We start from the raw sequence: 15,557 nt of genomic DNA, 5'->3' as shown, positions 1-15,557 counted from the left end.
TCTGCAGTGGAAAACGTCCTGCTAATTGAGCTGTTTTCAAGAGTAGCTCAGACTAGCCAAACAATGGCTACTCATTGTTTGATCAGGTTACTTAAGGAGTTAATGCTCAGCAGCTACAGCTGATATCAAATGTATTCTGCTCTGCTCTTTTGATTTCAGACTGTGAAAGGAAAAGCAGTTGTCTGCTACCAGGGAATAGTGTAGGAATAACGCAACCCGTTTACGTGTTACCACTTTGCACTTCTTGCTTTGGTGGCATGAAATTATATGTGAAAAGTTTAAAATGCATAGATATGACACACAAAAGTTCAGTGTACATAGAAATACTCTTTGCTAATAAGCTGTAGCTAAAGATTAATAGCCAACTCCTGGTTTATTGTTTTTTAACAAACGTCTGAATCACTTATACATCTGCAGTATTTATTAACATTTAGAAGATATAACTTTCCTTCCACAGTGACACAAATCAAAATTCAAACTGTGCAGTTGTTTATTCATATGTGCTGCTGGCTAGCCTCTGTATGTTTCCACTGTGCATGTTAGCATGCAGCGCTAACAGCATTGTTAACATGAGATGAAAACATTCTCCTGCCATGGTAGCGGCCACGTTATAACAATGTTTAACCACATGTTATAACTTTAGCACAGTAATAGCACCATGACAGCATGTCAGAACCGCAGCTGTAATCTAATCGAATGTCATTTTTCATTTGTCCACAGACACCTCCAGGTTAACAAAAATCATTGTTAGACAAAATGTTTGATGCAAGTAATATAAAATGTGTTTGAGCTGGTATGTGTCTGTTTCCAATGAAAGAACTGAAACAAAAACGTGCTAATAAGTGATTAAAAAAGTATAGAAACTAGCAGTTTCCTTGGTAAGACTCGGCTGATAACAGTCGACTTGTCTGCACCCTTTGTGTTCTGAGTGTGTTTTTGTTCCTGCTGTTTTTACCATGTGTGTGTGTGTGTGTCTGTGTTATCTTAACATTAATGGGGGAGTTTGTAGCCTGTTTTGCTGTATTTTTATAGTGATTACTGGTCTACAGTGAACTTTTCCAACAACTGCTCATGGGTGAAAACCTGACTTTTTTTCCACCAAAATTTAACAGTGAAGGAGTAAAACTAATAAAATAATGAAAGTAAAATATTTAAAATTGTCAACTGGAAGAATCTCACCAGGTTTTCACCGAACAGGAAGGAAATATTAGAATTTTTTTCATGTTTTCATTGGTTTGGTTTATATATATTCATGCATAAAGATGGCCGCCCTTTAGTGTTACTTAGCTTTTGTACCTTGTCTACTTTGGTCAATGACAAAAAAAAACAAAAAAACTTTAACCTCTAAGTCGCCATTGATGATAAACAACCCTAACCTTTGGAGAAAAAAAGGTTGTTTTGGAATAAATATAAAAAAAAACTTGACATTTGTCTTTTGTCTCCTGTTTTAAAAAGTTAGAAGAATTACAATTTTCACAAATCTCATACAGGATCAGGGGTTGAAGGTACTTAGACATCAGAGGGTTTGAAGTTAAATTTTTTAAGGCAGGATGCTTTGATAATGTTACCTGAACTGGCTGCCATCTTCATGGAGTTAGTGGGCTCAACATACCTGCTAGGCTAGACCAATTAGACCAGTTTCCAGATTTGTCCAAATATTAACCCTTTTGGTGTTGCTGCATCTCGCGGCGGACCCTCAGGCCTGAAGACCATCGTTGGTGCTCTGATCCAGTCGGTGAAGAAGCTCGCTGATGTGATGATCCTCACGGTCTTCTGCCTCAGTGTCTTCGCACTCATTGGCCTGCAGCTCTTCATGGGAAACCTGCGGCAGAAGTGCGTCAGGAGCGTAGCACACTGCTTCAATGACAGCTTGCCAACCAACACCTCCTTCTACTGCAACAACAAGACCTGGGCCTCCATCAAAGACTTCACTGAAAATGAAGGTGAGCATTTAATCAAGTAACCAGTGAAGAAGCTTCTTAGCAGATTGACTGATTTTGATACATTGATACATTGTTAAGTTTGTTTGCTTTAGCTTGTTGCATTAGTTCACTTAGTTTGGTTGAAAATCAGTGGAATGTAGAAAGCTGGTCTCTTACTGGTCATTACTGTAGAAATCCCTGTAATAGGATGTGAAGCTGGATATGGAACCAACTCCTGACATGCTGAAGTATGTTTAAAGTGTCACCCCATCTTTGGTTAATCTTGCAGTTTAAACCTCTTGTTGGTCAGAGCCTGTGAGGACATGGTGTCTTGGAGCCTGAGATCAGAGTGAAAAAGTTTCTTAAGAAAGGTTTGATGGATATTTGTTGTGAAAGACTGAAGGAACTCTGACTGACTGTCCCTAGGTCTTTCTCAGATTGTGTCTTAATTATGCATATTGGGTTTGGGTTTAAAACAAGGTATTTGGATGACTGCATCAAGCTTCCCTTTGTGCTCAACAGATCATATCTCTAGCGGTTAACTCTTTACAACTCGTGGCATTTTTCTTCTTACTCTGAAACTTGTGGGTGCCATTTTTCTGCCTGTGATTCATTAAATACTGTAAGGAGCCTCGATCGACCTGTACCGGGTATCTATGTGTTTCGTTACCACTGCAAAGTCTCTTACTCACCACTGCATTCTTCCCATTTGGCTGGTTGGTCATCAGTGACTATCAAGAAAAAGCACCAGTATATTTGTATCTATAAAGTGATACTTGATGGACTCCAGTTTACCTCAGTGTCCCTCTATGTCTCAGCTCTGGTAGTTATCAGATACACTCCTCCAAACATGCTTTTTAACATGTCCGGAGTTTAGACAGATCAAATATACTTTATAGCTCTATTGTTGGATTTAAAGGCATAAAAAGAATGTAAGGTTCCACTAATGCATTTGTTGTATTTGTGTAAATTTGTATATGGTGCCTTTTGCCTTATTTGTCACATTTTTAATATGTTTCCATTGCTGCTATCATGGATCAGTCTCTCTTACAAAAGAGATTTGATCTCTTTGGGACTTTGTGGTAAAATAAAAGTAAATAAACATACAAATATAATAGCATTTGGTAACATTACTGTGATACAGCACTTTAATACTGTATAGTTTTCCTTATAGTGTGTACGTAAACACGAAGCAGATATAAGAGAGTGATACAGGACTAGACCAGCAGATGCTGGTAGCATTACTCTACTCCAACCAAAACTTTTTTAAACTCACATTTTAAATGGAAACTACATATACCGTCTGTGCTACTGCCTAGACAGTATCCAGTGTGCTCCAGGAAGTGTGGCATTTCTCCAGTGAAGCACGGGAGCAGCCCCCTCTTTAGGTTGGTGGACCTCATTTAGAAATGATATCATTAGAATTCATATCAAGATTAAAATAATTGAAAATAAATCAAATTTCTCCAGGGTTTGTAGCTTACCCAGTGTTGTCTGCACACTGCAGATTCTGCATCTTGTTGCCTGATTTTCACATTCCTACTTTATTAACTCGCTGCCGTGCAATAACATTTTTTCCATGTCACTGTGGGGCCTCCATACCATTTGCATATAAATAGATAAATATTTCTGTGGCCTGCTGGGGACACCACAGGGGGCTCATGATTTTTAAATTCTGATAACTATGGTTTACAGTAAAAATAAAAAAATAAAGCGACATTACAAACACCAAAATCACTCGTTGGCTGCAAGATGAGATGCTCAGCTGCTTCTAGTATGTCTTCTGGAGAGAGGAGTTTGTGTGTCATGCTGTTGTGGTGACTACTGTTTCCTAACGGGACTGGACAATGTCATGTTGGCACTGTGGTTACAACTGACGTCAGTGAAGGCACACACACACACACACACAGTGAGGGATGTGAAGTTTGTTCAGCCCATACAGCCAGGATTGTGTGGTTGGTACACAAAAGATGTCAAACACACATGGAGAAGGCATGTGTCATCCATGTTGAACTGGGAACATAATATAGAACACATAATGTGGATTTACATACTTTCCATGCAGCCATAAAACACACACACAGACAAGTCGAAGTCTCAAGTTAAAGGAAAATGTGACAAAGATAAAACCTGAGCTGCATGCTGTCTTTGTTGCTCTGTGCGAGCAAAATATTGAGCTGCAAGTGTATCAGTGCACAGATTTTTCTCTGTTCATTTATCTGAGACATTTACCTCCAAAATGACAAAAAATATATATACATTGATTAATGTGTAATTATATCTTCCAACAAACGTATGCATTCTCATAAACTTCCATTAAAACTAAACAGGAGCAGGTTTGAGGAAGCCACCATGTCCCCCTGCCATCTTGAATACATTGGCTGAGATGGACCTCCCCATTATCACAGATAGCTCTTTCAAACTACATATGACAGTTTAACATTTGTGCGTGTATATTTTCATTATCTCTTTTTCATTATGTCTTTCTCCTCCTCCACTACTGCTCTCTCTCCTCCCTCATTTCCATCTCATCCTCATCCTCCTCCTCTTCACCTCATCTCCTGAACCGAAGTCTTTAACACACAAAAATGTGCTTAGACATGCTTATTTATCCCGATACTGTCACAATTACTTATTGTCAGCAGATTAGATATGCAACCCTCCCATCTCCGGTCAGCTGAAAAAAGCTGGCTAAACAACAACTCCTGGTTACAAGCTAAAATTATGCCAGCTAATGTTTGGCTTGAGTATCCTAAAAGCCACACTTCCCCTCTGATAAAAAGTTTGATTACATTCTCACATTGTATGAGAGTTTATTTGCGAAGCCTCAGAGTCCAGCAATGTTAGATCCACTTCAAAGACAGTTTCACTGATATCAGCTAATGGCAGCTAACAGCAGCTAACAGCAACACTTACCGAGAGAAAAGTTCAGGATCTCCTCAAGAACTCCTAAGTATCACTGTAATTGGTCAGAAGTGAGCTTCACTGACTCATATTGGACTAAGTTTTATAGTTTTATAGCCTCCTCTAGAGTAAATAGAGGTGGACACATATTGACAATTGAGGTAAACAGCAGACTGACAGCCTACTATCTCAAGCTAAACCACAGAAACAGGATACCAGTTCAAATATACTTTATAGGTAAATCATTAATTTTAAGAATTTAAATGAGCTAGGAGTGTTAAAAATGGAGTGACAATACAGCAGCAAGAGAAGAAATGCCTCCTAAAGAATATACCAGTTAATGAAGACTTAAAATTAATTCAGTTCAATTCAGTTTTATTTATATAGCACCATACAGTGATGGACACTTCAAGGCGCTTTGTATTGTGGGTAAAGACCCTACAATAATACAGAGAAAATCCAACAATCAAAAGTCAAAACAGTCAAACAGTCAAAAAATTAAGGCTATTTCCTTTTATTTTCTATTATAGGATCCAGTATGAAGGGTAAAACCACCAAAATAAAGTCAACTTTTAGCCTGTTTGTCAGGACAATGCTGTTTATCTCTAATGTGCTATTTATTCATTTCCAGTCTGCTTTGCCATCCATCACATCAAACAAAGGTCCCCTACAGGCTCCCCCATCGACCTCTAAAAGCTGCCGTGAAACCCGAGAGCCGAGGCAGCGGCGTTAAAGCTCAGCACGTTTGGCTGATCTGAAAACAGCCCTCAGTGGGAGATCAATGGCAGATAGTCTCCGTGCTAAATATTTCCCATCAAGCTGTGTTTGTTCTGTCTGGTCAGAGTCGTCTGACTGCAGCAGACGTCCCTGGTGCTTCAGTAAATTCATTTTAACAGGCATCATGTATGATCCATTTCACTGCTGACCAGCAAGAGTTTCATACCGGAAACATTTCCATATGGCATTCACTTTGACATCTGCATATACAGTGTATTTCTCTTATTATCAGCCCTGTCGCTGGTCATTAAATACATCCCACTGAGTTTACATAAACCATCCTGCTGTCACCAATAATGGATCATTGCACTGCTAGAAAATTTCCCCTGCAAATCAAACCCTTTTCTTGATTAAAATTAAAATGAGATTAGCAATGAGTAGCAGTGCCTAAACCTAATTAACATGTAAAAACTAAAAGCAAGTGAAAACAAATTGGCTAAAAATCCCATGTCACTAACATGGTTTTCTGCACAGTTTTTCTTCACAGAGACGTTTTTGGGGGAATCCCAGAGAGCTTTTAGCCTAAAAAATGGTTTTAACCAATTTTGTTAATATTGATCAAATGGGCAGAAATGACAGAAAATGGCAAAAATTTGGGTTTCACGACACATGGACCTGACCATGATTAAGTGCACAGGTGCACCCAAGAAAATCCACTCAGAGTGAGAAAAAACCACACTTCTTCATAGCACATCAAGAACTTATATGACATCTAGTTTAGCAATGATTCCAATGTTTATTCCCAAAATTTGCAATTTCTTTTCAACTGGAATCTGGGATCTCTAAGAAAGTTGTGAGAGTTTACAGTTTAAATTCATAAGAATTGTGGAGAGCAGTGAGTCATCAGTTCACCTTTCATTTACAGCAAAAGAGGTTTCAGTAATAATAATAATAATAGGTTATTTCTTTGACAGGGAAAAACGAGGCAGGAGACACAGCTCAGAACAAAGACTCTGTCAAAGCTCCATCTTGAGTTTCTTTTAAGAGGGAGAGTAGAAAAGAACATGAATGCACCTTTTCAAACACAAAGAAAGCATTTTTAAATTTTTGGTCATCACTATAAACAAAGCAAACTTTTAGCTCCACTTGTTCCATAGTAAATCAAATATCACTTTTGATAGATGGGTGTAAGGACATTTCCACAATAAATGAATCACTGCCTGATGCCTTTCCTTCATGCATCAGCAGATTAACAGTCTAATTCACTTTGACCAATAATTCTTGTGTCATACCTGCAGGTTTTCCTCCTGTAAATTTATCTCTCACAGATGGAAAAGCTGTGAGAGGAGGGTGGAGGTGTGTTTAGACTTGACAGAGTAATTTGCTGCTCTCGAGTTTTAAAAAGAAATGAAATTAAGCCCACTCTCTCAATATCCCACAGAGACAATTTTCCAAGTTCCTGCAGCTCAGTGAAATCTTCGCAGATGGTGGTCGCTCAGAAAAAAAAAAAAACCTTTATTAAATGTCAGATCGTAGTCTACTATGCATGCATATGGAGGGAGTGTGGAAATCTGAAGGATGAACTTAAGGTAATGACTGCTCCTATCTGCTTTGTGTGAGGATAAAATGCTTCAGTGGCTAATCTTAAGTGTTGCGTAAAAGGCCTCGCGGTTACTTTGAACTTGTGAACAAAAGCACTCCAGACTTCAGAAGTTTTTTGTTGGCGAGCCGGGATGCAGTCTCCCTGATGCGCTCGATAACAAATGAATGGCTGCGCTCCTAAAAAGCTTAAGAGCCTTTGGTGCTGCGGCGCTCAGAGGCAAACAGAAGCAGCACACAACCTGTTTGTCAAAAGTCCACAACCACCAAAATGGAAAGAAGAACAAGACTTTTGTTGTCTCTGTTGACTCTGAAATGCTGAAATCTTTTTGTTTCTCTCTGAAAAGTTTTTTCTTAAAAGTGTTTAAACATTGCTTCTTTGGGTGCAGCAGCTTTATTTATTTCCCTGTGAACTCTTAGGGAACTGCAACTCCCTGTCTCCTGAAAAATTGTCTAATCGCTTCATCATCCACAGCATAGTATTTTCACAATAAAGCCTGTAAAAAGGTGATGTGGCTTTTTGAAGGCTGATAATTTGTGGATATAGGTCACCGTGATCACTATTTCTGGTATTTAATAGGTATTTTATCAGTGTTACTGTACTTGTTTTAAATAAGGGTTGGGGTCAGGGTTTGCTTGCATGAAAAAAAGGAATATCAATAATTTATACACCAGGAACAACCTGGTGAAACATCCTGTCATACCCTCTACGTGGCTCACAGATAGAAAAGGTTTCAACTCTTATTGGTCTTATAAGCCAACAATAACTACATCCACACACAGATTTTTTTTTTGTAAAATCAGTCTTCAGCTTGTTTGGTTTTTAAATAACATGGATGCTATTTGCAAGCAGCAAGATTTAAGAAGTTTAGAACAGTATTACAAGTACTTCACACACTTTACATAATTAATATATGCATCAAAATTTAAATCAGGCTGGTTTTTGTTGAACGATCTGAAGAACTGAAGGTATTTCTTGTATGTAATTATAATTTTTTTTTTCAGTTCAGTTTTTGAAATTTTTATTCTCAAAAAATCTAAAAAAAATTTGGTCTATACTCACAACTGGAGGTGAAAGTAAAATGACAAAAACAATGAAAATGTGGTGAAATTTTTAAAATGCTGTTACAAAAGGCAGCAGAAACAAAGAGAAAGAGGCAGAACTGTGAAACAAACACAGGTGTGTCACCTCTGGCTGTGAGACTGGACTGCATAAGAAAATGACCTCGCTTTTAGTCCTTTCCTTTGCAATGTTATGTAATCTGTCTTAATGGCTGGAGTTAAATGAGTGTGGTCTGAGTTATGTGTTGAATAAAAGATGAGCATCCTGTACAGTTGTTCTCGTAGGCAAATGGATGAAATGTCAAGCCAGCCTTTAAGGTCACCATTCCTCTGAAGAGTTACTTGTGGCACAGCTTCCCTGCTCTGCTCACAGAGGAGCAGCTTTTCGCAATAAAAGTAACTTCTGATATTCTGATGTGTGCTTCTAAATCACTAAAACACTTCCTATTTTACATACTGAATAACAAAATAGTGTTCCTATTTAAGCAATGATTACATAATCAATCCAAAGCTATTTTTCACTTTATAATAATCGCTGATTATATTGGAAATTTACAGATAATTAAACCTTAGTAAATAACTAATACTATTAACAAACCATGAAATTATAAATATTTGTGAATTAACAGTAATCTGTTTATTAGACTTGATAAGTTCTCATTCCTAGCATTCGTTTCGATGTCTCACTATGGGATGCGCCTCCCTGCGTATTCCTCAGAAGCATTTATCTCATTCCGTCAATCCTGATTGGCTGGTGATCGCGATGACCATGTTGGGCAGAGCCATCCCTCCCTTAAGTAGCCTGCGCTACAACATAGTCATTATTCAAAAACCTCTTCTTGCTTCGGAGCATATCTCAGGAGCAAATAGGCTAGCTAGTTTAACTGTCCACAGACAGGAGCGCTATCCAACTTCTCCGTCGCCGGGCGCTAGCTGCCTTCTTTTGCTCGCCTCTCCCCGAGTCTTCACCATAGACCAGGGCATCTTACTGCCTACCCTCCAGTAAGGTGGTTATTTGTGTGGTTTGGCACGCCAGCTAACACCATTCTTGCTGTAGTTAGCAAACCAGCTAACACGCTGTCATCATAGTTAGCATTCCAGCTAATGATGATGAACCCGTCATTCCCTCACACCAGAGAAAGCGGAGACTCCGGGGCTCGACTGTGCGTTTGTGGCAACAAAATCTCGAGTAAAGACACACACCAGGTCTACTCTTGCTGCCTCGGGCTGAAACATGCCCAGCTTGGACTCGAAGCCCCCAGTCCATGCGTACACTGTGCCCAGTTCACCATGAAGAGTCTCCGGTGACGGCTAGCGTGCCAAGCTAGCCAGTCGGGAGCGGATTCTTACTTGCCCACAGCCGGGACCGCGGCAGATGGTGGCAACAAGAAAGGAACCGCGGAAGCCGAACCGTGCGCTAGCACCAGCTGGGGCTCACAGCTGGAACTAGCCGCGGCGCCCCGCCAATGGAAGACGTGCTAGAGTTAGATTATGAGGATGACGATGAGGACACCTCAGAGCTCCTCATATCTGACGATAGGTGGACGGAGATGAAATTTTCGCTCCCTCTTCTCAGGCTGCCAAGCCTAACACTGCGGCCACCTCCCAGGGCGAGGAGGACAGCGCACCAGCTTCCCCGCTCCCAGCATGGATTTGCAGAATGTGTGCAAACGCGCTGCATCCAGGCTAAATATTCCCTGGCCCGACGTCGTAACGGAGACTACCAGATCACGTTACGAGGGGAAGAAATTGCCCCAGGCCACCAGGGCAGCAAAGCAGTTACTCCCAGTCTTCCGGAGCTGTTGGAAGAGATAGCGGTCTCATGGAAGGACCGCCCGTTCAGCAGCAGGAGCCCAATACAAGGGGCTTCTTCCCTGGATTTTGAGGGCATGGAGAAGCACGGCTTACTCCGCATGCCCCCTATGGAGCCGTTAGTTGCAGCCCTCCTCCATCCGCGGCGAGCAGCGGCATCCTCCAGGAACCCCACACTCCCGTCAAAGGTGGACCGTTTTCATTCCGCCATGACTGAAAGGGCCTACAAAGCAGCGGCTTTGTCGGTTAGGGCGCTGAATGTTTCCTCTATTCTCGCTGCTTACCAAGTGGAGCTGTGCGAGGATATGGCGACTAGGCCCGACCCGAATGTGTGGGAAGAGATCACTGTGATTATGGACATTTGCCTCCGCGTGCAACGCTGCGCAGTCCAAGCCACAGGGAAATCTATGGGAATGATGGTGCTGCAGGAATGTGCCAGATGGCTCAACCTGACAGACTTATCAGAGAGAGAAAAGGAGGACATCTTGGACATGCCGATAGTGTCTGATGGCATTTTCAGAACTGCTCTGGCTTCCATGCAGCAGAGATGTGAGGCAAAGAAAAGGGAGGATGAAGCCCTTAAACTTTGCCTCCCTCTGAAAACCGAGCGGATGCCTCCTCTAGCCCCGCGACAGACCTTTGCACAGGTTGTCTCTCGGCCACCCCCTCAGTTCAGAATCCCAAAACGTACGAAGCCCCAGCCACTCCCTGTAACCCCACCGAGGCAGCAGACGGGGGCTGGCTGGCCACGGAAAGGCCTGACTCAGACGGCGGCTCTGCCGGGACAACCAGCGCAGCCCCTGAGTCAGCAGGCCAGGAAGAAGAAAAGAGCAGCCTGACAGGCCGCTCACTTCCCACAGGTGAAGAAGCTGGATGTTCCCCGTTCACCAGCCCCACCTGCTATGTTCCGGAGTGTGTTCCAGGGGTATACCCGCCCCACCGACTCCCCGTCGCTGCGCGTTATGCCCATACTGAGCACACGCGCCCAAGCCACGAGGAAAGGAGACTTTGTTTCGGGAACAGCAGATCCTGTTCCTCTTCTAAGTCGCACAAACACACACTCCTGTATTCAATAAACCATGTCCCACTGCAGCATCCAGACTTAATGTCGAGGGCGCAGTTAGAAAACGAAACAACAAAGAGCACGGAGGCACTGCTTCGCCCTATCCTGCTTTTCGGGGCATCTGTTACGAGTACAGAGTGCTGCCCTTCGGCCTGTCCCTGCGCCCCCGGGTGTTTGTATGCTGCACCAAAGCAGCGATAGCGCCGCTGAGGCAGGAGGGCATTCGTCTGGCTACATATCTATACGACTGGCTCCTTCTAGCGCGATCGGAGCAGGAAGCTGCGACAGACATTTGTCGTCGTGAAGCATCTCACCGATCTGGGTTTCATAATAAACACAGAAAAGAGTGTGTTGTCTCCGGCCTAACATAATCTTTCTGGGTTTATCTCTGGACTTAATCTCCTTCACAGCCAGTCTGTCAGCAGAGAGAGTGAAGGCGTTCAGAGCGTGCCTCGCTCTTTTTCGTCTACACAAAACGGTCCGCTTCAGGCTGTGCCTTCGCCTACTGGGACTGATGGCTTCAGCCATCCTTGTAGTGCGACTCGGCCGGCTGCATATGAGAGATTTTCAGCGCTGGGTAGCTTCACTCAGACTGAACCCCGTGCGTCATGGCGCGCAGAGGGTTACAGTAACAGTGGAATGCTAAATGGCTTTATGCTGTTGGCGACATCCGGATTTTCTGACTCAGGGGGTACCCATGGGCACTGTTCAGTGTCGGAAGGTGGTCACCACGGACGCGAGCCTGTCCGGTTGGGGCGGTGTCCACGAAGGGCGATCTGTGAGAGGTCTCTGGAGCGGCACTCTCCAATGATCCCACATAAATTATCTGGAGCTTCTGGCGGTGTTTCTCACCCTCAGGCGCTGTCTCCCGTTCCTACAGGGACATCACGTCCTTGTAAGGCCTGACAATATAATGACGGTGGCTTATATCAACTGTCACGGGGAACTGCATTCACGCCAGTTGCACATACTGGCACGCAGACTGATCCTGTGGAACAGCAAATGTTTCCTGTCTCTGAGGGCGATGCACATTGCAGGCTCTCTAAATCTGGGAGCGGATCTGCTATCCAGAGGTGCTCCGCTATACAGTGACTGGGCCCTGCATCCGGCCATTGTAGAACAGCTGTGGCTGCGCTACGGCCAGGCTTCGGTGGATCTTTTTGCTTCAGAAGAAAACGCGCAGTGTCCGTGTTTCTTCTCCTTGCGCGATCAAAGCGCGCCTCTCGGTATGGACGTGCTCACACGTTTGGCCAACCATGGTCCCGTATGCTTTTCCTCCTCTGGCGTTAATACCTCCCACTCTGTCCAGAGTGAGGAAACATCGCCACACACTGATTCTGATAGCTCCGCTCTGGCCGGCAATGCACTGGCTAGTGGAGACATCTCTGCAGCCGCAAGTTGGTCTTCACCTCTCACTTTCGTCCGGTTCTACAGACTGGATGTCTCTGCTCCAAGTGTAGCCCAAGCAGTACTGAGCTCTGGGGCCTCACTTGGATAGGTGGACTACTTGCTATTTTGCTGGTGATTGCTGGAGATAAGCTTGTCTGGCAATACGGGAGTCTCCATTTTCCATAGTGAGACATCGAAACGAATGCTAGGAATAAGAACTTTAGGTTACTTGCATAACCCCGGTTCTCAGAGTAGCATGAGTGATGTCTCACCAGACAGCCCTTCTTGCTGGGGCGAAGTGAGAAGAGGTGCTTATCTTGAATAATGACTATGTTGTAGCGCAGGCTACTTAAGGGAGGGATGGCTCTGCCAGACATGGTCATCGCGATCACCAGCCAATCAGGATTGGCGGAATGGATGGATGAATGGACGGATGGATGATGGACGGACAGACAGATGGATGGACGGAGGGATGGATGGATGGATGGACAGATTGATGGCAGGATGGATCGACACATGGATGGATGGATGCATGCATAGATGGATGGACGAATGGATGGGTGTATCACGGACAGACGGATGGATGGATGGAAAATGTTTTACTCTTACTTTAGTACAGTTGAAACATTTTTCACCACTTTGATAACATTATCTTATATAAAACATTTTTTAAACTCTTGTATAGCCACTTTTCATGTAATCCATCTGTATGAGGGCACAGGACCTAATGTGTACCTGAAAATCACACCCAGTGATTTCTACGTCAGCTTTCTACACGAATATGTTACAGATCACATGTTCATGTCTTTGTCCGTAGTATCTTGGAAATGCCTGCTTTGTTCTCAACTTGAACAGAAGATACCTTCATGCACTTCTCTTGGTGCAAAATAAAACAAGGACATCACAATTTTAGAATTTTGGCATTGCTTTATACTGAAATATCATTTTTATGACATATTCCAGAGAAGCAGGTTACTGTTATGCTTAACTTTTGTGCAACAGCAAAAACCGAAATGGTAAAATGAATGTGTGCTCTTTGTTAAAGTGGTGGTGCAGGAACTCCTGTCTATTGTGGGTTGTTAAATTTGAGTGGAAAAATAGATTAGAGGTATGAAATTGTATCAGCAGAGCAAGAAGTCTTGAACCACTCCTGGTTTCTTTATATTTTGCTTCCTGGGAGCCAGACTTGGTCATTTTTAGTGTGATCTGGCACAATAGTCCTCCAGGCTTTCTGAAGGTTTTCAGTGGTTTTCTTTGGATATTGACTGCTTTGTCATTCATTTTCAGTTCAGTCCCTGAGCCTGACCAGTGTCAGAGCAATATTTCTTTTGTTTGTTACACCATTTAACACTGACCTATGAATCATTCAACTATAAAAAGGCACTTAACTCAAGAGAACTAATGGAATTTTAATTTGTATCCTTAGGCATGTTGTTACTTCAATTCAATTCAATTCAATTCAATTTTATTTATATAGCGCCAAATCACAACAAACTGTCGCCTCAAGGCGCTTTGTATTGTGGGTAAAGACCCTACAATATACAGAGAATACCAACAGTCCAAAACGACCCCCTATGAGCAGCACTTGGTGACAGTGGGAAGGAAAAACTCCCTTTTAACAGGAAGAAACCTCCAGCAGAACCAGGCTCAGGGAGGGGCAGTCTTCTGCGGCGACCGGTTGGGCTGAGGGGAGAGAAAGACATGCTGTGGAAGAGAGCCAGAGATTAATATCAATAATGATTAAATGCAGAGTGGAGTATAAACAAAGTAAATAAGGTGAATGAGAAGAAACAGTGCATTATGTGAACCCCCCAGCAGGACTAGGCCTATAGCAGCATAACTAAGGGATGGTTCAGGGTCACCTGATCCAGCCCTACACTCAAAAAATGAAACATTGGCTTTAATTAAATTATTTTGTCAACAGGTTCCACGAAGTGTATTATGTAAGTTAAAAGCAAAAATGTTAAGGTAATCTAACTTTATGAACTTGTATTACATTAACACAATGTGAATTGTACCACCTAGATAAAATTACTTTTGTTTAACAAGAATTATTTAAGTTTATCCAATCAATTTAGTTATGTTACATGGACATAAACAATATATTACAGGCTACATATTTTACATTTGTCCTTCAAACATATATTGTATTCATAGCAGTAAAATAATAAATTTAATTTCAATTAATTAAAATACGTTTCCATCCAATTTATTTTATACTAATTGGCTTGACCTAATTCTAGTTGTCAACAGGTTCCACATAAATGAATTCATACAACCAACATATTTGTTATTTCCTTTATTCACTAATATTAATTTAACATTTTGCTGCCACTTGGTCCAAAATATAACCCTTAGCAGACATTAGGGTGCAGCGGTTTGACACCAACAGTTGTAAACAGCATTTATGCATTCCAACAATAGAACAGGCTTTGTACAGGCAGTTCTCTTTTTGTAACAACATAATAATCTAACCATATCAACCATAACAACACATGTTGTCAACTTTCATTTTAATATTGTGGAGGGACTATCTTGAAATGTAATTATGTTACCAAACATGTCAACTTGTGTTGCAGCATTGTTACCCAATATTAACATTATAAACCACCTTGATGCAGCATAAACAAATGTAACATCCTACAAAACATCCAATTTGCCAATACTATTATATAACAATATAAGAAGCTTGTAGTTCTTTTGTTTTTGGAGACAGCATAATGGTCAAACTATAAACAACACACATGCTTTAATTTAGTAGTGTGGAAGGGAAAAAAAAATTGTATAACTTTTTTCTTTTTACGAGAGCATTCAAATCAATGTTTGGTTCATTCAAACAGTTTGTTCTGAGCATCTGTACCTTGGGTGAAAGTTTGACAGCATCCAGTTGAAGGAAGAGCTTTTGAAGTACTTCAAAGAAGTACCTCAGTTCCTTAGGATAACTGAGGTTCATTGCATATATTGCACCATTAAGAGTGCACATGCAGAGGCGACGTCTCCCAGGTCATGTAGAACTTCAAACACCCTCAATGACAATTCCAACATCAGCTGGAGGAGTGGTGGCATCACCTCCCTCGACTTTGATGATG

At 42.0% G+C, this 15,557-nt stretch overlaps 1 protein-coding gene across 1 annotated transcript in view; it reads left to right on the top strand.

Moving 5' to 3' along the window:
- The window catches only part of LOC115799203 (sodium channel protein type 4 subunit alpha-like), a 330,533-nt gene that overhangs the window by 51,825 nt on the left and 263,151 nt on the right, over nt 1-15,557 (top strand). The window contains exon 8 of the mRNA XM_030756224.1: nt 1,701-1,943. Within this exon, the coding sequence (XP_030612084.1) occupies nt 1,701-1,943 (243 nt within the window). The remainder of the gene's footprint in view (nt 1-1,700; nt 1,944-15,557) is intronic.

This window comes from Archocentrus centrarchus, chromosome 20 (genome assembly GCF_007364275.1).
Source record: "Archocentrus centrarchus isolate MPI-CPG fArcCen1 chromosome 20, fArcCen1, whole genome shotgun sequence".
NCBI classification, from domain to species: domain Eukaryota; kingdom Metazoa; phylum Chordata; class Actinopteri; order Cichliformes; family Cichlidae; genus Archocentrus; species Archocentrus centrarchus.
The sequence above is the reverse complement of the archived record's forward strand: the minus strand, read 5'-3'. Positions and strand labels throughout refer to the sequence as shown.